Source organism: Bufo gargarizans, chromosome 6 (assembly GCF_014858855.1).
Source record: "Bufo gargarizans isolate SCDJY-AF-19 chromosome 6, ASM1485885v1, whole genome shotgun sequence".
Taxonomy (NCBI): Eukaryota; Metazoa; Chordata; class Amphibia; order Anura; family Bufonidae; genus Bufo; species Bufo gargarizans.
The window spans coordinates 257,705,224-257,732,456 of NC_058085.1; the positions used below are offsets into that span (position 1 = coordinate 257,705,224).

Here is a 27,233-nt window from a genome sequence, read left to right on the forward strand (position 1 = left end):
CATCCGTTCAGAACGGATCCGTTTGTATTATCTTTAACATAGCCAAAACTTATCCGTCTTGAACACCACTGAAAGTCAACGGGAGACGGATCCATTTTCTATTGTGCCATATTGTGTCAGTGAAAACTGATCCGTCACCATTGACTTACATTCGTTTGGCTAAATTTCATCAGACGGACACCAAAACGCTGCAAGACTGTTACATAGGTGGACGGCGCACATTACACGGGAGACCACAGGTGGACGGCGCACGTTACACGGGAGACCACAGGTGGACGGCGCACGTTACACGGGAGACCACAGGTGGACGGCGCACGTTACACAGGAGACCACAGGTGGACGGCGCACGTTACACAGGAGACCACAGGTGGACGGCGCACGTTACACAAGAGACCACAGGTGGACGGCACAATTTCATTGGAGACCACAGGTGGATGGCGCATGTTACACAGGAGACCACAGGTGGACGGCGCACGTTACACAGGAGACCACAGGTGGACGGCGCACGTTACACAGGAGACCACAGGTGGACGGCGCACGTTACACAGGAGACCACAGGTGGACGGCGCACGTTACACAGGAGACCACAGGTGGACGGCGCACGTTACACAAGAGACCACAGGTGGACGGCACAATTACACAGGAGACCACAGGTGGACGGCGCACGTTACACAGGAGACCACAGGTGGACGGCGCACGTTACACAGGAGACCACAGGTGGACGGCGCACGTTACACAGGAGACCACAGGTGGACGGCGCACGTTACACAGGAGACCACAGGTGGACGGCGCACGTTACACAGGAGACCACAGGTGGACGGCGCACGTTACACAGGAGACCACAGGTGGACGGCGCACGTTACACAGGAGACCACAGGTGGACGGCGCACGTTACACAGGAGACCACAGGTGGACGGCGCACGTTACACAGGAGACCACAGGTGGACGGCGCACGTTACACAGGAGACCACAGGTGGACGGCGCACGTTACACAGGAGACCACAGGTGGACGGCGCACGTTACACAGGAGACCACAGGTGGACGGCGCACGTTACACAGGAGACCACAGGTGGACGGCGCACGTTACACAGGAGACCACAGGTGGACGGCGCACGTTACACAGGAGACCACAGGTGGACGGCGCACGTTACACAGGAGACCACAGGTGGACGGCGCACGTTACACAGGAGACCACAGGTGGACGGCGCACGTTACACAGGAGACCACAGGTGGACGGCGCACGTTACACAGGAGACCACAGGTGGACGGCGCACGTTACACAGGAGACCACAGGTGGACGGCGCACGTTACACAGGAGACCACAGGTGGACGGCGCACGTTACACAGGAGACTACAGGTGGACGGCGCACGTTACACAGGAGACCACAGGTGGACGGCGCACGTTACACAGGAGACCACAGGTGGACGGCGCACGTTACACAGGAGACCACAGGTGGACGGCGCACGTTACACAGGAGACCACAGGTGGACGGCACACATTACACAGGAGACCACAGGTGGATGGCGCATGTTACACAGGAGACCACAGGTGGACGGCACACATTACACAGGAGACCACAGGTGGACGGCGCACGTTACACAAGAGACCACAGGTGGACGGCACACATTACACAGGAGACCACAGGTGGATGGCGCATGTTACACAGGAGACCACAGGTGGACGGCACACATTACACAGGAGACCACAGGTGGATGGCGCATGTTACACAGGATACCATAGGTGGACAAAGCACATTACATTGGAGACTAAAGGTGGTTGGTACACATTACATAGGAGGCAACAAGCAGATAAACTGCACAATAGTTCCCGTTTTACTGATGTGAAAAGCAAAAAGTTCTGCAGACTGCAGGGGCCAATGTGAGTTTTTTTATGTGACCATGGCAGCTCATCTAGGCTTGTCACCTCTGGGGATCTGTCCAGCCATTGATCTCCAGACTCCTGTATATGATGCAATGGGGTAAAGCAGAGCCACAGCCAGTAAAACCTTGAAGTAGAATGTGACTGTCTGTCTCCATCTGACTGGAAAAAACACATGAGAGAACTCCAGAGTGTCCAGCATTACGCAGATTTTCATATCTGTAAAAGTCATTAGAACGCGCCAGACTTGCGACAGCCGAGGCCTCATGTAATGCATGTCTCTTTGGCCTTCATGACCAGCATTAAGCGAGGAAGCACCACCAGGCAGTTAGGACAAAACTAAACAGGCAATAGGTGCCGATGGTTGGCGTTGTTATATTGCTACACTGTACCTCATGAGGTTGGTTTGTTCTCCCCATGTTTTTCTGGGTACAAACCAAAGCCACTAATAATGATTAGATAACTGGCTTTCTAGGAAATTATGTGAGACTGGGAAATAACATAGTGAGATCCTGGGGCAGGAATGATGGGAGTGATTCATATTTTCAGATATAGTAGGTCACATACATCCTGATAGTTGGTTGATGCACACTGCACCCCCGCTACAGAGAACATATGCAGCCTCCGGCAGATCATGATCACGGAATTCCACCAGAGCCGGCAGTATAATCCTCACTTAATCCTCCAAGTAAAACAAATGCACACTTGGAAAATACCTCCCTGGAGTGTCCATACTACCACATTGGTTGCTGCAGGTAAACTGGGTTAATGACGAGGAGTGCCATATAAAAACGAGCAGAACAAATCATGTTCCGTCTGACCAAGAGTGCAATGCAGCATACTTATTCAATACGGACATCTGGAAGATCCGTGGATTCTCCATTCCTATAGGACGTCACATTGGAGGGAAACGACAGAATGGGTTAAAAATAAATAAATAAAAGCAGCATTACTCACAGGACCAATCCCCACTGGTTTCCTCTTCCTGTTGCGGTCTCGACACACAGGAAGTGGCTAGTCACTGTTGTGGCCCCCCGATTGGCTGAGTGGGCATTTCCAGTGCATTGAGATGGGACCAGGATGCGAAAACCAGAAAGGATCAAGTGTTGGAACAGCAGCAGCAGGAGATCGATGAGGTGATCAATACTTTTTGTCCTTTTTTTTTAACCCATTCACTATAAAGTTTAATCACACTGTACATCCACTTTAAAGAGGTTGTGCGCTCATTTGCAGACCTTTCAGACTGGCCTTGGCGATCATACTTACCCGATCCCCAGAGCTGGGGGCCAATCACTGTCCAAGGCGGTAATCTTCTCCCATTGCATCATGTGACCATTTTACATGATACAAAGGGGAGAGCAGTGACTGCAGCGGTATCAAAAAGGCAGGCTCCATAGAAGTGAGTGGGGCTGCGTAAAAATCACAAGCATCCGCAAGCAAGTGTGGATGCGGTGCGATTTTCACGCACTGTTGCTAGAAGACGATCGGGATGGGGACCTGATCATTATTATTTTCCCTAATAACATGGTTATAAGGGAAAATAGCATTCTTAATATTGAATGCATAGTACAATAAGGCTGGAGGGTTTAAAAAAATAATATAACTCACCTTAATCCACTTGATCGCGCAGCCCGACTTCTCTTCCGTCTTCTTCTTTGCTGTGCACAGGAATAGGACCTTTGATGACGTCACTGCGCTCATCACATGGCCCGTCACATGATCCATCACCATGGTAAAGGATCATGTGACGGACCATGTGATGAGCGCAGTGACGTCATCAAAGGTCCTATTCCTGTGCACAGCAAAGAAGAAGACGGAAGAGAAGCCGGGCTGCGCAATCAAGTGGATTAAGGTGAGTTATATTACTTTTTTAACCCCTCCAGCCCTATTGTACTATGCATTCTGTATTAAGAATGCTATTATTTTCCCTTAAAACCATGTTATAAGGGAAAATAATGAAATCTACACAACACCTAACCCAAACTTCTGTGAAGAAGTCCGGATTCGGGTACCAAACATGCCGATTTTTCTCACACGCGTGCAAAACGCATTACAATGTTTTGCACCCGCACAGAAAAAACGCAAACATGGAACGCAATCGCTGTGAAAACTGACTTGTTTTAGTGTCAAAATCGCACCATTTTCCCTGAACGCACCCGGCCCCAATCCGCAACGCCCGTGTAAAAGGGGCCTTATGAAAACATTTAAGGGGACTTTACTGAGATATGAGGTATTGTGTTACACCAACAGATTATCTGACTAATTTCTGTCCAATCAGACCAATAGTTGCTGTGTATAACAAAAGATCTGTGTGTGTAAATGGCCATCTGACCAATGATTGATAATCTGTTGGTGTAATACAGCCCATAGACTGCAGTTTCTGAATCACAGCAGGGTTACCACCCACAGCAAAAAACAAAAAAACATTTTGTGTCTGTTTTTAGAGTTGAGAGTTAGAAGTAGGTGAAACAGAAAACCACAACCCCGCTCCTCACTCTGGTCTGCAGGGCCCTGTGCCACTTGGGCGAGGCAGCTTCAGAGACGAGATAAACAGGCAGAATGAGACGAGGGCCAAGCCAGGTCCTGGCCCGTAAACCACCATGCTGGGAACTATCTTAAAGGTGCAGGCACCATCTTACATCTGTCACTTGATTCTTGTACCAAGTGAAGTGAAGATCACAGATGTGCCCCCGCCCCCCCCCAGCCTTATCCCTTTACAATATGCTAGGAGGTCTCCAGAGGGTAATCACCATTATATGGTCTGTACTGTAACGGAAATAACATCTATAGACCTGCGTGAATTATGCAGTGGGACAAGTCATACCTGCCCACAGCAAATGTAAAATATGAAACTAGGGTAAGGCTGAGTTCACACTTCAGTTATTTCCAGCAGTTATTGTAAGCCAAAACCAGTAGTGAAGCCTACTCCGAGATCAGGTGTAATCGAAAAATCTGCACTTGTTCTGTGTTTTTGACCTGTATCCAGTTCGCTCATTCCCATACAAAGGGTATTTTTTCCATACAGACGGGATGATTGCTCCCCAGCATGGGTAATCGTGCTTACCTACTTCTCACCGCTGGGTTCCGACTCCATCACTGACCCACCAGCTGTGCAGGTCCTGGCTCTCCCAGCATCAACATCCGTTTGAGGTAGGTCACATAACTGCTGCAGCGAACCACTGGATGCAGCGGTCATGTGTCACCCATGCGTCAGATCATTTGGTCACATGATGCATGGATGACATGCCTATAAAGGGACGTTGAAGCAGGGTGACCTGGTACCTGCACAGCCAGTGGGGCAGAGATGGAGCCAGGACCTAACGGTGGGGATCGGTAAGTATGATTACCTTCACATGTCCAGACAGACTAGGGGTCTGTAGAAAACATCCCCAGGAGTGAACAACCCCTTTAAGACAGCCCAGTGCACAACTATCTAGCCCAGTGACTAACTGCTATCTATGTATACCCACGTATACAGAGAATGCCATCAGGCAGCCCCCGTGTACATCTGAAGTCAGAAAAAGCGCTCCAGAGTGACGTCAGAGCGCCAAATGCGCATGGATGACTTGCCATGTGATCACGTGATCCATGCGCGTGGGGCGCCCTGACGTCACTCTGGAGCACCCCGGGAGCCGCACGGACGGTAAGTATGCTGCTCCCCGCTACACTTTACCATGGCTGCCAGGACTTTAGCGTCCCGGCAGCCATGGTAACCATTGAGAAAAAGCTAAACGTCGGATCCGGCAATGCGCTGAAACGAAGTTTAGCTTAAGGCCGGATCCGGATCAATGCCTTTCAATGGGCATTAATTCCGGATCCGGCCTTGCGGCAAGTCTTCAGGATTTTTGGCCGGAGCAAAAAGCGCAGCATGCTGTGGTATTTTCTCTGGCCAAAAAAACGTTCCGGTCCTGAACTGAAGACATCCTGATGCATCCTGAACGGATTTCTCTCCATTCAGAATGCATTAGGATAAAACTGATCAGGATTCTTCCGGCATAGAGCCCCGACGACGGAACTCTATGCCGGAAGAAAAGAACGCAAGTGTGAAAGAGCCCTAAGGCTGGGTTCACATTAGCGTTTTTATTTCTGTTGTGCTGCTCCATTACTAGAGCAGAACAACAAAAATAACGGAGCATCTCTGTCAAATGATGGAAAGAAATGTAATCTGATGAACCCCATTGGCAGTGGGATCTGGTTTACATTAGAAATCACCGGCCATTTTGTCCTGTACTTTTGACAGAATCTTTGACTGAGGCCTTCAATGCATGTGAATTAAGCCTCACTAGTGCATGTTATCAAGCCCCCCCACAAGCAATTAAAAGCATGCTTTAGACGGGTCTATAGAGCCAGCTGCATTTACAAGCAGCGATCTCCTTCACAGTATGAGGACGAGGATTCTCTATAGCCATCGTTCATCCCCATACAGAATCATTGTTTCTGGGCAGCAGATCACTGTTTTAGACAGCACGATCTGCTGGCCAGAAATGATGAATGATGGTGTCTGCACAAACGACAGGATCACCCGATGAACAAGCGTTTTGCCTGGTCATCGGGTGATCGGTGGCACATTCAGATGGCCAGATTATCGGTAAAGAGGGTTCACTTATTGGTTTGTCTAATCCACCTTACCCGTCACATGAGGGTCTTTTTTTCCAGAATAGCAGTGACTAGATGAGTGCTTGCTAATCTAATCACACCTCTGTGCCTAATTATGACACTTATTGAGCCCACAAACAAGACTTTACCAGCGTTCGGATCAGTGTCAAATTAGTCGCACCAAACATTTACATCACACATACAAACCTCAATAACATTTCCATTTACACGGTCCCTATTCTGTCCATACCCATGGCATCATACATGCAGAATGCTTTTCTTCGCTCCCAGAGGAGCGTGTATGGCCTATAAGTCTCCTCACACTGATTAAAGTGCTCTCACCCTAAGGAACGTTAGTTCCCCCCTTGCTCGGACACAGGCCTCCTACCCAGTTAAGCCAGTACTCTCTGCTCTGCACTGATGAGGGGCAATCACCCCGAAACAGCTGTCTGCAGATGAGGTGCTGGCTTATTTAATATCCAAGTCATGTCTTAAGGCTTATTTAAAGGGCTGAATATTGACATAGGATAGCTGCCTTACATCTGGTGGCATTAGAGGCAGAGCTTGTTAAGAGCTCATTTGCATTTCTTCCATCCCAGAATGCTTTTCTTGCGATACCCCTTACTGCAGTAATAGCAAGAGAGATTATCACTGGAGAGGAATATCTAATAAACTTCTGACTGTTGGAGATCATTTTTAGCCGCATTTGTTGTTTTTTTGGTTTTGTTTTTTTAAAGGAAAAAAAAAATGCCATAAAACTCAGAGTATGATCAAGCCATTGGTGTCAAATAACACCCATGTTTAAGCCACACACCCAAACCACAACCCCCTTGTTTCCCCATGTAAACATGGCTAGTATTTTATTACTGGGAAAGGTGGCAAACCCACCAGCACCCACAGTCTATGAAGAGAAGTAGGACCTGTCTATGGAGCACTGGGCTATACAGCAGCAGTCCCCTTTTCGTTGGGGAGACCGTATCAATACTGTATGACTGGGTCTTCAGGATTCTGAGTGGATCACTGTTCCTTGTGGCTGAACCAGTCCGTCAGATTCACGATATATGTGAAGAAGAGATTTTGTCTGTCATAGTGTGTGAGGTTTTTACAGTTCCTCTCATCTAATACAATGCATCTTTAGAAGGAAGTCTATTCTCAGTGTCCTCATGTCACATACAGGAAGTTCTGAGAAGATCTCTCTTGGGCAAGAAAGGTTATTTCACCACAGTAGAGCATATTTCACTCAAAGGCTATTTAAGAGAAATCAACAATCTACGGGACACAACCGAACGGTTCAGCTCCACTCATGTATAAAATGTTACCAAGTATGAGAGACCAAGATGACCTATACTGTGGAGGGCAGTAGATTACCAAGTGAGCACAATCTCCAAGCCTGGAAGGAGACCCATCTGGTCTTGGGGAAGGAATATACTTTATGCCTTTTACATATTAATATAATCTACAAGAATTCAATACCAGGAGCTGACCCATCAGATGAGAAGAATCCATCTCAGGAAGCTCTAATGGGATTCTGGGAACCAGCTGGGTCCTAAGCTCCATGTACTGAGGTGGACGCACATATTGTCAGGCGTTTTAACCCTATAATCCAGATGATCTAAGTGCGTATGGAAGTTGTGGAGAAATATCCCATCAGTAAACCCTGACAGTGACAGTGAGCTGCCTTATGTAGTGACAAGGTGACCATAGCACCCTGGCGCACTGACAAGGTGACCAAAGCACCTAAGGGGGTAACAAGTAACCATGGGGTGCAAACGCAAACCACCAGGTCCAGCTTCAGCAGTAGGTTCAAAGAAAATGTGCAATTTTTGGTCTCTGCAATGCACACAGTTGTATCAGAACTCAGGATACAAAGACAATGCTTATAGTGATGTCACAGTTCAGGAATAAATCTACTGTGATGTTACAGCACCTGGATTATACAAGAAGAGGTACAGGGATAATGTAAAGCCATGAAATCATAACACAATAATAACACATCAAAATGTGGTCAAAATGTGACATCATGCCAAAGGGGAAAAAAAACAAGCAATGATGACACAGATAGGTATAATTCACACATGATATCCGAGCACAATAATAAGGCAAAAAGCAACATCACAGAGAAGTAATACAGCAGGAGTAAGGCTACTTTCACACTAGCGGCACGGACCTCCGGCAGGCTATTCCGTCGGATGAACAGCCTGTCGGATCCGTCCTGCCGCTAGTGAACGTGTGCCCCCGGACTGCCGCTCCGTCCCCATTGACTATAATAGGAGCGGAGTTCCGGCGGAGGCACGGCAGCGCACAGCGAGGGGCTGCCGGAATAAATGTCGGACATATCGACAATGGGGATGGAGCGGCAGTCCGGGGCACACGTTCACTAGCGGCAGGACGGATCCGACTGGCTGTTCACCCGACGGAACAGCCTGCCGGCGGTCCGAGCCACTAGTGTGAAAGTAGCCTAAGGGTACTTTCACATTAGCGTTTTTCTTTTCCGGCATAGAGTTCCTAGGGGCTCTATACCGGAAAAGAACTGATCAGTTTTATCCCTGTGCATTCTCAATGGAGAGCAATCTGTTCAGGATGCATCAGGATGTCTTCAGTTTTTCCTTTTTGACTGATCAGGACAGAGATAAAACCGCAGCATTGCCTGAATGCCAGATCCAGCATATTTTTCCATAAGAATGTATTAGTGCCGGATCCGGCATTCAAAATACTGATAAAAAAAAATGCCGGATCCGTTTTTTCCGGATGACACGGAAAGACGGATCCGGTATTGCAATGCATTTTTCTTGTCTTACAAATGCCATCAGTTGGCATATGTTTTGCAGGATCTGTCAGGCAGTTCAACGGAACTGCTTGCCGGATCACTCTGCCGCAACTGTGAAAGTAGCCTTACCAAAGTAAAATTTAAAACAGGGCCGGATTCAATTTTCTACACCTCCTAACTGCATTTTACAGCAGAGTGAAAATGGATCCTATTAGTTGTTGGGTCCTATATCAGCTATATCATGCCTACTACCCTGGCAGTTCCACCCTGACATACTGTGCCATATTAATACTTGCAACTCATACTGTGCTTCATGTTAGCACCAGTTAATAAAGTGATTGCTATAGTATATAATATCCTGCATCTGTTCAGAGCTTCCTCATGAACTGTTATAAGAGACCTCCTGCAATGGAGCATCCAACAAGAACTCAAATTCTCCTTAATTGCAGACCCTCAATATTGCAGCACTGCTGGGGTTAATAAAACGACACCCCAGCTGTAGCTGCATGAAGTGACAGATTACTCTGAATCCCTGGTGACCTCATGGTTCACAAATGGAGGAAACTCCGCATAATCCTGCATACTTCTCAAGAGCAGTTTTTCTGTCTCTTTAATCCAGTTATGAACCCCCAAGAAAAGCTCTTAACACACTGGGGTCATTTACAGAGACCAGCATTTTATGGCAGTCTTTGTTCCCCCGTCAGTGCTGGAGGAGGATGCGCATAATTTATGACATGCGCCTAGTCATAAATTAGGAGTATTTACGGCAGTCTGTGCGCCTGGAGTGAGGAACTACTCCCCTAAGGGCTCAGGCACACGAAGTGAGGAACTACTCAACTCCTTAAGGGCTCATGCACACGACCGTATGTATTTTACGGTCTGCAAAAAAACGGGTCCGCAAAAAAATACGGATAACATCCGTGTGTATTCCATATTTTGCAGAACGGAACAGCTGGCCCCTAATAGAACAGTCCCATCCTTGTCCGTGATGCGGACAATAATAGGAAATGTTTTTTGTTTTTTTTTTGGGGGGGGGGGGGGGGTGTAATGGACATACAGAAATGGAATGCACAAGGAGTAAAAAATTTTTTGCAGACCCATTGAAATGAATGTGGACTGTATTCGAAACAAAAAAAACCAACAGAACGGACACAGAAAGAAAATATGTTTGTGTGCATGAGCCCTAACACTCAGAGATGCACCGAAATATCTTGAATCACAACATCCCCCTATTCCGCCACACAGATCCCATCGAACGGACTAGAGAAAGAGGAAGATGCACCTGTATGCTCCAAAATCCTGCGGCCTCTTAAAAGCATGCACAGCATACAGGTATCAAGATGGAGCGCACACACAAGGTTCTAGTTGCAGGGAGAAACACACACACGGGGGTTCAGGTTGTATAAAAGGGTGACTTCACACTCTGCGGATTTAGTGGCAGAAATTTCCACCACTGAAAATCTGTTCCATTCACCTGGAAGGGGCTTTTAGTATCCACGGGGCATGCAGAAATCATTTGGATGGGGCTTGATTTTCAGGCATGGAAAATTCTGCAACAAAATCCGCAGAATGTGAAGGCAGTCTAACGCCCCTTTCACACCAGAGAGTTTTCCCGCGCTGGTGCGATGCGTGACATGAACGCATAGCACCCGTACTGAATCCTGACCCATTCATTTCAATGGGTCTGTGAACATCAGCGTTTTTTTTTAATGCATCAGTTGTGTGTTATGCAAAATTCAGCATTTTTCACGCAGCCCTGGCCCCACAGAAGTGAATGGGGCTTCAGTAAAAAAAAAAACACATTGCATCCGCAAGCAAGTACGAATGTAATGCGTTTTTCACTGATGGTTGCTAAGAGATGTTGTTTGTAAACCCCTTTTAACACTTACGTGAAAAACGCATTGCACCCATGCGGAAAAAACTGAACACAATCGCAGACAAAACTGACTGAACTTGCTTGCATAATGGTGTGAGTTTCACTGAACGCATCCGGAGCCAATCCATCACGCTCGAAAGAGGCCTAATACACGCACACACATGCCCAAATTTACAAATCCTATAGATGGCATACATTTGGATAGGCTGTCTAGACCTGCAGCAGATTGATCACAGGGGCTCAGGCTAGAGGATAAACCTGTTGCAAGGATAGACACTTTTCTCTATACCAACTATTGGTTGGCTTACGGATCTTTATGCCAGAATTGTGTTGCATATTAGGCTTTGCCCCCTTCGACAGGAACCTCTTCCCTTTTCTGGTAAGCCCCGCCCCTACTGAGCATGAGAGGAAAAAGTGTAGAAACCCTAGATGCACCAATATTTAAACAGATTTTTGGTGCAAAGAGAAGAGTAAATCTGGACCACATGGTTTAGGTTGCAGGGTGGGTAACATACACAGTTCAAGTTATAGGGTAGATAACTTACACAGGGTTCAGGTTGTATGGTGGATAACAAAGACAGGGTTCAAGTTGTAGGGTCGATAACACACAGGGTTCAGGTTGTAGGGTTGATAATACATACAGCTCAGGTTGTAAGGTGGAAAACCCACACAGAGTTCAGGTTGTAGGATGGATTACACACACAGAATTCAAGATGTTGGGTTTATAACACACACACACAGTTCATGTTGTACGGTGGATAACCCACACTGAGTGCAGGTTGTAGGGTGGATAACACACAGGGTTCAGGTTGTAAAAAGGATTCAGGTTGTAAAAAGGAAAACACACAGAGTTCAGGTTCCAGAGTGGATAACCTAAACAGAGTTGAGGTTGTAGGGTGGACAGGACAGGTTACAAAGAAAACCTCTCACCATGAAATGTAGGCAGCATGTTATAGAGCAGATGGAGCCGAGCAGATCGATGTATAGTTTTGTGGGAAAAGATTCTGTATAACTTGCAGTTTCTACATTAAAATCTCTGCTCTGTCTAAGCTCAGTTGCCCGGATTATCTGAGTTTGACAGCCTTCCCTGTGTAAGTGTACATAAAAAGATAGCGGTGAATTAATGATAAGACCACCCACTTGGGCAACTGAATTCAGAAACAGCAGATATTTAAGTGTATAAAATACAAGTTTTGCTGAATCTGTCCCACCAAACTATATACCGATCCGCACTGTTCCTCCTGCTTTATAACAAGCTGCCTGCAGACTGCACTGCAATTCATGGTTCTCTTTAAAGGTGTTTTCTTGAGATTTTGATACCTATCCTAGAAGTAAATGGGGCTGAGCGCAATACCACTCACATTCGCTATACAATGTACGGCGCTGTCCTTGGTAAGCACGAAATAGGCCGCAGCACTCACAGGAGCGCCGATGCCTTCTCAAAATAGATGATCAGTGGGGGTCCTGGGTGTTGAACCCCCACTGATAAGGTACTGATGACCTACCCCGAAGACCAATTTAAATTGTAGGGTGGCGTGCACAAAACAAGTTTCAGGTTGGATTGTGGCGCGCGCACACACAGAGGCTTCAGGTTGCAGTGCTGATAACACACACACTGGGTTCTGGTGGTACAGTGGATAACACATACACAGGGTTCAAGTTGGAGGGTAGAGCAAAGACTCAGGGGTCAAGTGGAAGGGTGGGGGTTCATGTTGGAAGGTGGAGCGGGCACACGCAAGCAGGGTTCATGTTGGAACTGGGTTCGGGTTGAAGCATACACACACAATTGGTATCAGGTTGCAGGATAAAGCACAGTGATGTACCTAGGGTTCAAGACTAAGTTGCATAAAGGAAACATACATAAAGTTAAAGTTGCTGAGTAGAGAACACACAGGATACAGGTTGTAGGGTGGAGCACACATATGGGGTTCAGGTGGTAGGGTGGAGCACACCCACCCACACAGTGTTCAGGTTGCCGGGTGGGGCACACAGTTCAGGTTGTAAGATGGAGAATGCAAACACACAAAGTTCAGGTTGGACATACATGAGGTTCAGGTTGATTTCCCAGACAGATTTCAAGTTGGTGGGTGGAGCACCCACAAAGGGTTCAGGCTGGGGATGGACGTACACACACAGGACTAAAAGGTGGAGCACACAAGGAGTTCAGGTTGTTGGTGGAAGCAAACACATAAAAGGTTCAGGTTGGGCTGGGGAGCAGGGCACGCAGCCGGGCTTCGGGCTGGGGAGCAGGGCACGCAGCCGGGCTTCGGGCTGGGGAGCAGGGCACGCAGCCGGGCTTCGGGCTGGGGAGCAGGGCACGCAGCCGGGCTTCGGGCTACATAGCATGCTTCAAGAAAAGAAAAATACACCCAGGCCATGTGCCGCCACTCACCGACTGCAGAAAGCGCAGGGTCCCCACGTAGTCCCGCTCCGTGCTCAGGATCTCATTGAGGACGCACAGCCGGAGCCGGAGCTGCCGCTCGGAGTCCCTGTTGCTGCTGCTGCCCGCGTTGGTCTCCTGCTCCTCGGCTTCCATGTCCGATAATGACCCGGGCTCGGGATGCACAGCGCTCAGTGCTGCCCCTGCACGGTTGCACGGCTCAGGGCGCTCTCCACAGGAGGGACCGGGGCAAGCATCGTCCGCTGCTCAGTGCGGGCTCTGCGCGTCCAGCTGGAGGCTTTGGGGGGAAAGTTTATAGCGATGTCGGAGTCGTGCACTGCTGACGAAGTGCCCCCCAGTAATGCCCCCTGCAGCCGGGCTCCCCTCCCTGTCGCGGCTGCCAGGCTCTCCTCTGCCAGGTGCTGCTGCCAGCTTCTCCGGTGCTGCTGCCAGGCTCTCGAAGCCTCCTCTGTGCTGCTGGGAGCGTCTTGTGCTCGGGCACAGGATGGGGGAGGGTGGAGGTGCGCTCCAAGTCTCAGCCTATTGTCGCAGCGGCTCCGCTACACTGTGTCTCCGCGTTTCCTATGGCACAGGGGGCAGTAATGGGGAGCTGTGGGTCTGGCACAGTGTAGACGGGACTGGGGGCTGCGCCCCTCCTGACGGAGCTGCTGCTGCACAATTCGCAGCCGCCGCTCTGTGATCTGTTTGGTCGCCCCGCACCACACCCGGGAGATCCAGACCACGCCCCCTGCACCCCAATGTATCAGCACCCATGCTCCCCTTTGTCAACCAGGCCTGCGCTGGTTATTGGATTATTGGGGTACACCTGTGAGCAGCAAACACTTCCACATACAATACCATCGAACGACTTTTGGGCAGGAGCTCACTTTTCTATGCTTTGTCTAGGGGCCTTCACTTTCTCACCATTAACCCCTTGTTTATGATCCGGGATTATGGACCCCAAAAGGTTTGGTAATGTCTTGTAGCCGATTTTTGGATTATGGACGATGTAGGGAATGTTCTGCCCCCTGCTGCTGGCTCACCTACACTGCAAGTGGAAACAAGGACATGTTCTATAAACTTATCAAGCCGCAGAAATGGTCGCCCCTCACCCCCACATCTGGACAGGGAGGATCAGGGCAATCCCAGTATGCCACCGACCACCATCAGACAAGCAAACAGCGAATCGGAGCGGTGAAGAGCAATGGCAGTGCCAGTGGCTCTTCCCCATAGGGTGGTAGTGACTGCGGCATGTAAAGGCAAAGATCATCTCTACTGAAGGCTCATGCAAGGACAGTTCAATCTCATTGCCTGTGCGTCAGCCGGTGTAAAGAGGCCATAAAATGAATATTACAGCGTTCTGCTATATTCAGGGAGCTTGGAGAAGGTCACCAACCAAAGAGCAAGATATCTGCTAGACTTCTATTTACTGAAAGGTTGGATGAAATCCTCTTCTGCAGACCATCTAATTGTCCAAAATGTCACACCATGGGGTCAATGTCACAGAGCTCTAGGTGGAATAGGTGTGATTCTGTGTATGAGCCGATGTTCCTTGTAGATTTCCAGTCAATATCCACATCTGGACGGCCAGTGACAGCTGGCTACACATACAGATTTCCAGTTAATACAGTGGTCCCTCAAGTTACAATCTGAATTGGTTCCAGGACGACCATTGTATGGTGAGACCACTGTTACCTGAGTAATTGGTTCCAAAGCCCCAAAATGTCATGCAAGATGAGAGCAAATGAAGATTTAAGAAAAATAAGCAGATAACTAAGGCTACTTTCACACTAGCGTTCGGGCGGATCCGTTCAGAACGGATCCGCCCATAATAATGCAGACGGAGGCTCCGTTCAGTACGGATCCGTCTGCATTATTTTAGCAAAAAAAAGCTAAGTGTGGAAATAGCCTGGGACGGATCCGTCCAGACTTTCAATGTAAAGTCAATGGGGGACGGATCCGCTTGAAGATTGAGCCACATTGTGGCATCTTCAAACGGATCCGTCCCCATTGACTTACATTGTAAGTCTGGACGGATCCGCACGCCTCCGCACGGCCAGGCGGACACCCGAACGCTGCAAGCAGCGTTCAGCTGTCCGCCTGTCCGTGCGGAGGCGAGCGGAGCGGAGGCTGAACGCCACCAGACTGATGCAGTCTGAGCGGATCCGCCTCCATTCAGACTGCATCAGGGGTGGACGGCTGCGTTCGGGTCCGCTCGTGAGCTCCTTCAAACGGAGCTCACGAACGGAATACCGAACGCTAGTGTGAAAGCAGCCTAAGACTGATAACACAAGTTCTTACATATAACAGTCAGGGATAGCTCCTAATTAGCACCTAATCCAGCCATTTTACCAGAGAAGTGGCCTTTATTGGTTGGATCTGAGTCTGAGACATTGTATGTTGAGTCTGGTTTCATCTTACGATGGGTCAGAAAAGACCATTGGATGTTGAAAATATTGTATCCTGAGGCCATTGTATTTTGAGAGTCCACTGTATTGCCATTGGGACAGTCGCTGGAGTTGGTCGGTCATACACAGATTACTGGTCAATATTGGTATCCGGGCAGTCACTTGAGTTGGTCGGTCATACACAGATTACTGGTCAATATTGGTATCCGGGCAGTCACTGGAGTTGGTCAGTCATACACAGATTACTGGTCAATATTGGTATCCAGCAGTCACTGGAGTTGGTCGGTCATACACAGATTACTGGACAATATTGGTATCCGGGCAGTCACTGGAGTTGGTCAGTCATACACAGATTACTGGTCAATATTGGTATCCAGCAGTCACTGGAGTTGGTCGGTCATACACAGATTACCAGACAATATTGGTATCTGGGCAGTCACTGGAGTTGGTCGGTCATACACAGATTACCAGACAATATTGGTATCCGGGCAGTCACTGGAGTTGGTCAGTCATACACAGATTACCAGACAATATTGGTATCCGGGCAGTCACTGGAGTTGGTCGGTCATACACAGATTACCAGACAATATTGGTATCCGGGCAGTCACTGGAGTTGGTCGGTCATACACAGATTACCAGACAATATTGGTATCTGGGCAGTCACTGGAGTTGGTCGGTCATACACAGATTACCAGACAATATTGGTATCTGGGCAGTCACTGGAGTTGGTCGGTCATACACAGATAAAGATCTGCCCCTCGATGGTCGGTTAGAAGCACAGATTTTCAGTCATTATCTGCATATGGATAGTCTCCTGAGAGGTCAGTTAAAGCGCACCTACACTTTCAGACAGCTCTGAAGAGTTACGGTTTGATCAGGGTTGCGTTTTCTGTATTAATCTTCCATCAGAGGAGCAGAAAGAACGAATACGTTAAACTGCATGATGCATACATACGGAAGACCTTCCATTTCTGGCATCTACCATTGGCTTCAGTCACTGACAGCAAGCTCCTTCATGTCATGTTTCCATTATTTTTCATTGGGGAAAAAAAGCAGCAAATTGCACTTTTTCTCCCATGACAAATGATGGAAACCCAATGGTACGGACAGAAACGGAGCACAGCTCATGCTCAAAAGAACCCAAATAATTGGGGGTTAAGACAGAGTCATTTTTCTGTTCCTCTGATGAAACAAAAATCCAGAAAACACAAGGCTGATATAAAGAGCTCTAGGCTGTCACATTCCATCTGCCATTATAGTACTTGTATGGAATTTGTAGCAGCTACCCTCCTGTAGGCTCCATCTCTAAGGCCTCTTTCACATGAGCGAGTTTTCCGTCTGGATGCGATGCGTGTAGTGAACGTGTAACATCTGGACTGAATCCGGACACGTTTTTCCACATATTAGCATGTTCTATATTGTGTGTTTTTCACACAGCTCTGGCCCCATAGAAATCAATGGGGATGCAATGCGTTTTTCACTGATCGTTGCTAGGAGATGTAGATTGTTATTCTTCGGGCTGTTTCACACGAGCGGATGCCGTGCGTGACATCCGCTGCGTGCAGGGCCGTCTTTAATATTGATTGGACCCTGGGCAAAAATTTACCCCCCTGGATCCCGCCTTCCCACACCCTAGCATGCAATCACGGCCTCCACCACAACACACACACAAAAAATCCACATATCTGGTAGAGTCCAGTGAATGACTGTAAATACTTCCAGTTCTGAAGAGTCCAGCGGCTCAGGATCAGTGCTCTGGGCAGCTGGACTCAGGCTGTAAGTGGGCACCGCTCTGCAGGAAGGAGACCAGGGCTCGGCTCACCCTAGTGTTACAGTGCACCCCAGCACCCCACAGTATGCAGTATAGCACCCTATAGTATACAGCACCACACAGTATGCAGTTTAGCACCCCACACTATACAGTACCCCACAGTATATAGTAGAGCAGTATAGCAGCCCACAGTATACAGCACCTCACGGTATACAACACCCCAAACTATACACAATACAGCCCCCCACACTATACAGTACAGCAGTATAGCACTCCACACTATACCGCACCCACAGTATACAGCCCCCCACACTATACAGTACAGCAGTATAGCACTCCCCCCCCCCCCCCCCACTATACAGCCTCCCTCACACTATACAGCCCACCACACAGTATACAGCCCCTGTCACCTTTTTCTGATGTAATCTTTACACAAAAAAGCTCCACAGTTAACTTCTGCAACACTCCACAGGACCTGTGATGACCTCATAGCCATGTGACCAGTAATTGCTAGGTTACTGGTCACATGGTAATGATGTCATTAAGGTCCTAGATCAAAACTCATTAAGGTCCTAGAATTAAGATCATTAACACAGTACGATCATGATGCCTGTGTAGCCGACAGCCTGACACCCGGGGCAGTAGCTAGCAGGGCTCAAGAGGCAGCTGCCTTGGGCCCCCCAGGAGCAACTGGGCCCAGGGCAGCTGCCCCTTGGTAAAGACGGCCCTGGCTGCGTGAATGGCAGCCAAGACCCAATGCGAACTGCAGAAGCACGGAGCAGTAACATGACTGATAATGCTCCGTGCCTCTCTGTGATCTCTTTACTACGACATCACAGTGAGATAAAGTTGTCACCGTGATTTCGTAGTAAAGAGATCACAGAGAGGCACGGAGCATTATCAGTCATGTTACTGCTCCGTGCTTCTGCAGCTCGCATCGGGTCTTGGCTATTATTCACGCAGCGGATGTCACGCACGGCATCCGCTCGTGTGAAACAGCCCTTCAGGTTTTTCTTCTCAAGCCTGAAAAGCGCATGCAGTCTGCTATGGAAAAAAGAAACACACTGAACGCAATCGCAGAAAATAAAATTATTTAACTTGTGTGCAACACCATCCGTTTTCCCCTGAACGATCCTGACACAATATGTTTCGCTCGTGTGAAAGAGGTCTAATTCTCTAGTACCTGAGCTGGTGGGAGAGGTGGCCATGCCAACGTACTGGCAGTTCAGGTCCCATGCACTGACAAGGCATATATATGGGGGGGATGGGTGAGGGATTTATCAAACTAATGTAAAGTAGAACTGGCTTAGTTGCCCATAGCAACCAATCGGATTTCATCTTTCATTTTCCAAAGAGCTGTGAAAAATGGAAGGTGGAATCTGATTGGTTGCCATGGGCAACTAAGCCAGTTCTACTTTACACCAGTTAGAACAATCTCCCATATAGTCTGTATAATCACACTGGTAATCGTCAATCCAAAACCTCAGCAGGAGCCCTGGAGTTGTCCTCTTGTCAAACTGTTAGGCCCCTTGCAGACGAGCGTGAGCGGATTAGCTCCTGATGCGTTGAGGATGCGTTCAGTGAAAAATGCGCGATTTCACAAACAAGTCCATTCAGTTTTGCCTGTGATTCCGTTTAGTTATTATCGCGCGGGTGCAATGTGATTTAGGGTCCATTCACACGTCCGTAGTGTATTGCAGATCTGCAATACACCCGGCCAGCACCCCCATAGATCCGCAACGTCTTCTATTTTTGTCGGGAGCCGTGGACCGGAAGATCAGGGCCGCGCTCCGGAAATGCGGATGCGGACAGCACACTGTGTGCTGTCCTCATATCTTCCGGCCCCATAGAGCATGAATGGGTCCGGATTAGTTGCGGAACGGATCCGGACCCATTCTGCAGAGGTGTGAATGGACCCTAAATGCGTTTTGCACGCACGTGATAAAAAACTGAATGTTTACAAACAGCATCTCTTAGCAACCATCCATGAAAAACGCACTTCTATGGGGCCAGCGTTGCGTGGAAATTGTAGAATATAGAACATGCTGCGATTTTCACGCAACGCACAAGTGATGTGTGAAAACGAACGCTCATGTACACAGGCCCATTGAAATGAGTGGGTCCGGATTCCGTGCGAGCGCAATGCATTCGTATCACACTTTGCACCCGCGCGAAATACTCACTCGTCTGCAAGGGGTCTTAGCTATTCCTTTCTGCCTTATCTATAGCTGACCATGCACGTTAGGGAGAAATCAGCCAACCAGTTTTTCTTAGATGTGGATTTATTTTTTTCAGCTTGTTTTCTGAAGGCGTCTAATGCTGCATTTACATGCAGCGATCAAGCACACAATTGTCAGAAAGCAAGCGTTCCTTCCTGATAATTGCCTGCTCATTATTGGAGGTGAAGAGATGCATTTATATGCAATGATCACCTTCACAGTATAAGGCCGAATGCACACGGCTGTGTTTCACGGCCGAGAGCGGTCCGTGGTAACCCGGCCGGGATTCCTGCTGACATTGGTTGCTATGACGCCGTGCGCTCCTGCTGTCATCCGGCCTAAGAATGAGGGATCACTATTGCCATCGCTCGTCCTCATATAGATGTATTATTTCTGGGCAGCGGAGTGCTGTTTAGATACCACGATCTGCTGGTATCCGCATGAATGATTGTTTCACCCCATGAACGAGCATTTCACTCATTGGGTGATCTGCGGCACCTTTACACAGACAGATTATCGTCAATAAGCATTCTTAGGAACAATAATCTGCCCAAAAATCGGGTAGTGTAAATGCATTTTAAGTGTATGGTGTGATCATCAAATTGTGGCTAATAATTCTCCACTTTGCCCGAAGACATTTTGTATCATACTACTTGGTGGTTTGTTTGTAAGGCTACTTTCACACTGGCGTTTGGCTTTCCGTTTGTGAGATCCATTCAGGGCTCTCACAAGCGGTCCAAAACTGAACAGTTTTGCCCTAATGCATTCTGAATGGAAAAGGATCCGCTCAGAATGCATCAGTTTGCCTCCGATCAGTCACCATTCCGCTCTGGAGGTGGACACCAAAACGCTGCCTGCAGAGCCAAACGGATCAGTCCTGACACACAATAGAAGTCAATGGGGAGGGATCCCTATGTAATGGCTCCGTATGATGCGGATCAGTCTCAAAACGTTTTGTTCACTGAGCATGCTCAAGAATTGTCCCCTCAACTTTGGAAAGAAACTGTTAAGTATAGGAAGTTATAATGTCTGTCTATCTATTTTTTTTATCTCTATCTGTTGATCATCTTTATATATACAGTTGCAATAAAAAGTATGTGAACCCTTTGGAATGATATGGATTTCTGCACAAATTGGTCATAAAATGTGATCTGATCTTCATCTAAGTCACAACAATAGACAATCACAGTCTGCTTAAACTAATAACACACACAGAATTAAATGTTACCATGTTTTTATTGAACACACCATGTAAACATTCACAGTGCAGATGGAAAAAGTATGTGAACCCTTGGATTTAATAACTGGTTGACCCTCCTTTGGCAGCAATAACTTCAACCAAACGTTTCCTGTAGTTGCAGATCAGACGGGCACAACGGTCAGGAGTAATTCTTGACCATTCCTCTTTACTGAACTGTTTCAGTTCAGCAATATTTTTGGGATGTCTGGTGTGAATCGCTTTCTTCAGGTCATGTCACAGCATCTTATTCAGGTTGAGGTCAGGACTCTGACTGGGCCACTCCAGAAGGCTTATTTTCTTCTGTTTAAGCCATTCTGTTGTTGATTTACTTCTATGCTTTGGGTCGTCCTGTTCTATGCTTTAGTCCTGTTGCAACACCCATCTTCTGTTGAGCTTCAGCTAGTGGACAGTTCTCCTAATGTCTTGATAAACTTTGGAATTAATTTTTCCTTCGATGATAGCAATCCATCCAGGCCCTGACACAGCAAAGCAGCCCCAAACCATGATGCCCCCACCACCATACTTCGCAGTTGGGATAAGGTTTTGATGTTGGTGTGCTGTGCCTCTTTTTCTCCACACATAGTTCTGTGTGTTTCTTCCAAACAACTCAACTTTGGTTTCATCTGTCCACAGAATATTTTGCCAGTACTGCTGTGGAACATCCAGGTGCTCTTGTGCAAACTGTAAACGTGCAGCAATGTTTTTTTGGGACAGCAGTGGCTTCTTCTGTGGTATCCACCCATGAAATCCATTCTTGTTTAGTGTTATCGTAGATTCGCTAACAGGGATGTTAGCATATGCCAGAGACTTTTGTAAGTCTTTAGCTGACACTCTAGGATTCTTCTTCACCTCATTGAGCAGTCTGCGCTGTGCTCTTGTAGTCAACTTTACAGGAAAGCCCCTTCTTGGGAGAGTAGCAGCAGTGCTGAACTTTCTCTATTTATAGACAATTTGTCTTACCGTGGACTGATGAACAGCAAAGCTTTTGGAGATACTTTTATAACCCTTTCCAGCTTTATGCAAGTTAAGAATTCTTATTCGTAGGTCTTCTGAGAGCTCTTTTGTGCGAGGCATCATTCACATCAGGCAATGCTTCTTGTGAAAAGCAAACCCAGCTGTAACCAACACCTCCAATCTCATCTCATTGATTGGACTCCAGTTGGCTGACACCTCACTCCAGTTAGCTCTTGGAGATGTCATTAGTCTAGGGGTTCACATACTTTTTCCACCTGCACTGTGAATGTTTACATGGTGTTCAATAAAAACATGGTAACATTTAATTCTTTGTGTGTTATTAGTTTAAGCAGACTGTGATTGTCTATTGTTGTGACTTAGATGAAGATCAGATCACATTTTATGACCAATTTGTGCAGAAATCCATATCATTCTAAAGGGTTCACATTTTTTCTTGCAACTATGTGTGTGTATATTTATATATATATATATATATATATATACAAATTTTTCCTTTCCATCTATCTCCTATCTATCTTTTTTTTTTTTTTTAAGTCCTGGAAAAAGCGTTCCCTCTGAGTGCAAGGGGCTGTCTGAGACAGAGGAGCGTTTGGCCCCTCTGTTTCGGGCAGCCCCCTACGGTCGAAAAGACAACAGTTCTCTTCCTCTGAGTGCAAGGGCTGTCTGAGACAGAGAAGCCTTTGGCCCCTCTGTTTCAGGCAGCCCCCTACGGTCGGAGGCAGCCATAGCATAGAACCTAGATGCAGTATTTGAAGGTCAATTATTTATTATTTTTTTCCTGTAGAACTGCCAGCAGCACTCGGGCGCCTGAACCACCTCTTGAGGCGGACCGCCACCCCCAGTCCTCCTGTACGTCATGCACCTGCTCAGGACATTCCCGGTCCCCTACCGGGTCCTTCTGCTCAACAGAGGTTCTTAAGTTTCAGTCCACATTTGAGAGCCCTGTTGAGCAGCCAGAGATCTGGTAGGAGCCATCACAGAGACTATGTGAACCTTCCCATTCCAGAACACCATCCCATTCCCACCACCCCGAGCATGTGTTCCCTTCTGCCTCTCTTTCTTCTCCTCCTCCACACTATTTTCCTCCCACTTCTTTCCAAACTCCCTCCTCCACACATGCTCGGGAACACTCTAGTTCAGATGTTTCCTCTCTCCACACCCCACAAATCTGCCCTGCATCCTTTCCTGAGGCCCAGCATTTTTATTCAGCCTACATGGAGGACAGGGGGGCTAGCATTGCCAGCCTAAGAAAGGCCACACCGCGACGGTCCACCTCCCCTTCAAAGTTTCAGCAATTATAGGGGTTTTTTTGTTTGGTTTTTGTAATTTATATATACATATTGTGATATTTTTTTTATAGTAATAAACAGTAATTTGTTTACTTGACTGTGCTTTTTGTCCAGTACAGGGGATCAGAAACCTTGGGCACTCCAGCTACTGTGAAAGCAAAACTCCCATCGGCTCACTACTCTGCGTTTTTTTATAACTGCCCTTGGGTGTTTTAGTTTCAAAACGGCAGTAGTGTCAAAGGTGGCTGAACCCTGAACATGTCATGTGCACGATCAATAATGGGCTATCTTTTAACTCCTTATTGATCGTATTCCCTCCGATTGGCACATGAACAAGCAAATGCTTGTTCATTGGTCAATCTTGTGCCCTTTCACATGAGCCCTTGTCCAAGTCACGGTCCTTGTGAATCAGCATCATCATGAATTCATTAACTACAGAGCGCTAAATTTAAATTTCTGTCTTTAGTTAATGCTTTCCAGATGACGCTCTCACATAACTAGCGCGATTAGCACAAGGGACATGCTGCCGTTAAAGGTGTTGTCCGGGTTTCAGAGCTGAAGCCAGACATACACAGAATTGCACCCGGGCAGTCGCCCTGATGTCAGCAACTGAGCATTTCAAGCTCCAATCTCCTCCCTTGCCCTGCGCAGGATCGGTCAGGGCAAGGGCTTACAATAACACACTTCTAGGTGGAGAATTCCGCCAAACGGTGTGTTTTGTGACGTCACCGGCTCTAATGGACAGGCTTTAGTGCTACCCTAGCTTTTTTAAGGGTAGGACATCGCTGAAGTCGGCCCATGAGTGCTAGTGACAAAAACACAATTGTGCCTAGCAATATTGAGGAAGGACCAAAAGCTTAAAAAGGGTTGTCTCACCAAAGACGATAGGAGCATATCGCTAGGATATGCCAACATTGACTTATAGTTGCGTACCAGCGCGTGTACATGCACCTATATCGAGAACATGAAAGTGGTGGTGAGCGCACTGCGCAGGCACATCATCCCCTCCCTTGTTTTTCTATGGGTCCTCCAAAAACAGCCGTGCGCTGGATAGGCTTTTTCTATCGTGCCCATAAAAGGGAATGGGAGCACTGGACGGTCATGTGAGGTGCACTCCAATTCACTTTCATGGAGAAAATGCATGGTGGTGGACGGACCGGACTCCTCCAGTACACTTACTGCCCATGTCACCTATATAGGTGCGAGAAAAGTGCACCTAATGTCTCTGAGGAGACACCCCCCTTAATAACCATATGTGTGGCTATTACCCTTCAAATTTATTTCACAAAAGCTAATGCCACCCAGGAGGATCTGGACCGTGTGCATGTTCACAAGAGTGATGCTGCAACATGAACCATGCACAAAATCCAGACATCGAGGGTGGCATTAGCTTGTGTGAAAAAAAAAAAATATATCACCAGTGTAGCAGAATCATTCTTGGGGCTGATTAAAAAAGAAGAAGACACAAGGTGTATAAAATATTTTTATTTATTTAATAGAAGATCAAACTGTTTAATTATTAAACAACATTATCCTACCAACTCACTCTGCCCGCTTCAGAAACAAAAAAATCTGCAAAACTGTCCTTCATTCAGGCCGTGGCAAGGGTTAAACGGTGCCCCAGATGTTGCATCCTGGTGAGTGTGCAATCAACCTCTTGCGGGTCCAGGCACAGTGGTTTCTCCGATAAAAGATAGTTATGTAGAACTACACAAGCTTTAACTACATTGTCTATGGTTTCAATCTTCAGATTTATCGCTTTGGTGAGAATACGCCATTTGGCAACTAAAATGCCAAAGGCACACTCCACCACATAGTTAATATATCTCCCCTCAGTCGTGTTTTCTATAAACTAACCCTAATTTTGATAATCTTTCTGGGTACTGTAGTCCACCCATTCCTTTTATAACTTTTTTTTAAATTAAGTCTTTTTATTAACATTTTAATAAGTTTACAAAACAGAACCTGACCCCCCCCCCCCCAAAAAAAAACTGAGAATTTACAGCATGCTGCGGTATTATTTCCGTACTGAAAAGGCAAAAAGACTGAACTGAAGACATCCTGATGCATCCTGAACGGATTACTCTCCATTCAGAATGCATGGGGATAAAACTGATCAGTTCTTTTCCGGTATTGAGCCCCTAGGACGGAACTCAATGCCGGAAAAGAATAACGCTAGTGTGAAAGTACCCTTAAACATCACTTACCACTTTTCTGACCAAGCCTCCAATCTATCCAGATCCATCTGTAGCGGTATACTGTCCTTTTCTGTGTTAATTACTTTAGACAGTTTAGCATTGTCAGCAAAAAGTAATATATTACTGTGTAAACCCTCTACAAGATCATTAGTAAATATATACAGTAGGAAAGAATACGGCCCAGTACTGACCCCTGTGGTACCCACTAGTGACAGTGACCCAATCAGAGTATGTACCATTATACCACCCTCTGTTTTCTATCACTGAGCCAGTTACTTACCACATACTGTACACACATTTTGCCCCAGTCCAAGCATTCTTAATTTATGTTCCTTTTATATCGCACAGTATTAAATACTTTGGAGAAGTTAAAGGGAACCTGTCACTGGGATTTTGTGTACAGAGCTGAGGACATGGGCTGCTAGATCGCCCCTAGCACATCTGCAATACCCAGTCCCCATAGCTCTGTGTGCTTTTATTGTGTAAAAAAAATAATATGATTTGATACATATGCAAATTAACCTGAGATGAGTCCTGTAAGTGAGAGGAGTCAGGGACAGGACTCATCTCAGGTTAGGGCTCTTTCACACTTGCGTTGTTCTTTTCCGGCATAGAGTCCTGATCAGGATTATCCCCGTGCATTCTGAATGGAGAGAAATTCGTTCAGGACCGGAACGTTTTTTGGCCGGAGAAAATACCGCAGCATGCTGCGCATTTTGCTCCGGCCAAAAATCCTGAACACTTCCCGCAAGGCCGGATCCGGAATTAATGCCCATTGAAAGGCATTAATCCATATCCGGCCTTAAGCTAAACGTCGTTTCGGCGCATTACCGGATCCGACGTTTAGCTTTTTCTGAACGCTAAAGTCCTGTTTGCCATGGTAAAGTGTAGTGGGGAGCGGGGGAGCAGTATATTTACCGTCCGTGCGGCTCCCGGGGCGCTTCAGAGTGACGTCATGGTGCCCCACGCGCATGGATGACGTGATCGCATGGATCACGTCATCCATGCGCATGGGGCGCTCTGACGTCATTCTGGAGCGCCCCGGGAGCCGCACGGACGGTAAGTATACTGCTCCCCCGCTCCCCACTACTATTATGGCAACCAGGACTTTAATAGCGTCCTGGATGCCATAGTAACACTGAACGCATTTTGAAGGCTGATCCGTCTTCAAATGCTTTCAGTTCACTTGCGTTTTTCCGCATCCGGCGTGTAATTCCGGCAAATGGAGTACACAACGGATCCGGACAACGCAGGTGTGAAAGAGCCCTTAATTTGCATATGCATCAAATTGTTTTTTTTGCACAATAAAAGCACACAGAGCTATGGGGACTGGATATTGCAGATGTGCTAGCGGCCTTCTAGCAACCTCATTGTCCTCAGCTCTATACACAAAATTCCAGTGACAGGTCCCTGTTAAGGCTACTTTCACACTAGCGTTCGGGTGTCCGCTTGTGAGCTCCGTTTGAAGGGGCTCACAAGCGGATCCGAACGCATCCGTACTGCCCTAATGCATTCTGAGTGGATGCGGATCCGCTCAGAATGCATCAGTCTGGCAGCGTTCAGCCTCCGCTCCGCTCAGCAGGCGGACACCTGAACGCTGCTTGCAGCGTTCGGGTGTCCGTCTGGCCGTGCGGA

At 47.4% G+C, this 27,233-nt stretch overlaps 1 protein-coding gene across 2 annotated transcripts in view; it reads right to left on the reverse strand.

Moving 5' to 3' along the window:
- PREX1 (phosphatidylinositol-3,4,5-trisphosphate dependent Rac exchange factor 1) overlaps nucleotides 1-14,184 on the reverse strand; it is a 149,501-nt gene extending 135,317 nt beyond the window's left edge. Inside the window, exon 1 of one of the 2 annotated variants that reach the window (XM_044295907.1) lies at nucleotides 13,511-14,184. In XM_044295907.1, the coding sequence (XP_044151842.1) occupies nucleotides 13,511-13,654 (144 nt within the window). In that variant the 5' untranslated portion in view covers nucleotides 13,655-14,184. The remainder of the gene's footprint in view (nucleotides 1-13,510) is intronic. The other variant, XM_044295906.1, reaches the window with a different exon arrangement.
- Between the last annotated feature and the right edge of the window lie 13,049 nt (nucleotides 14,185-27,233).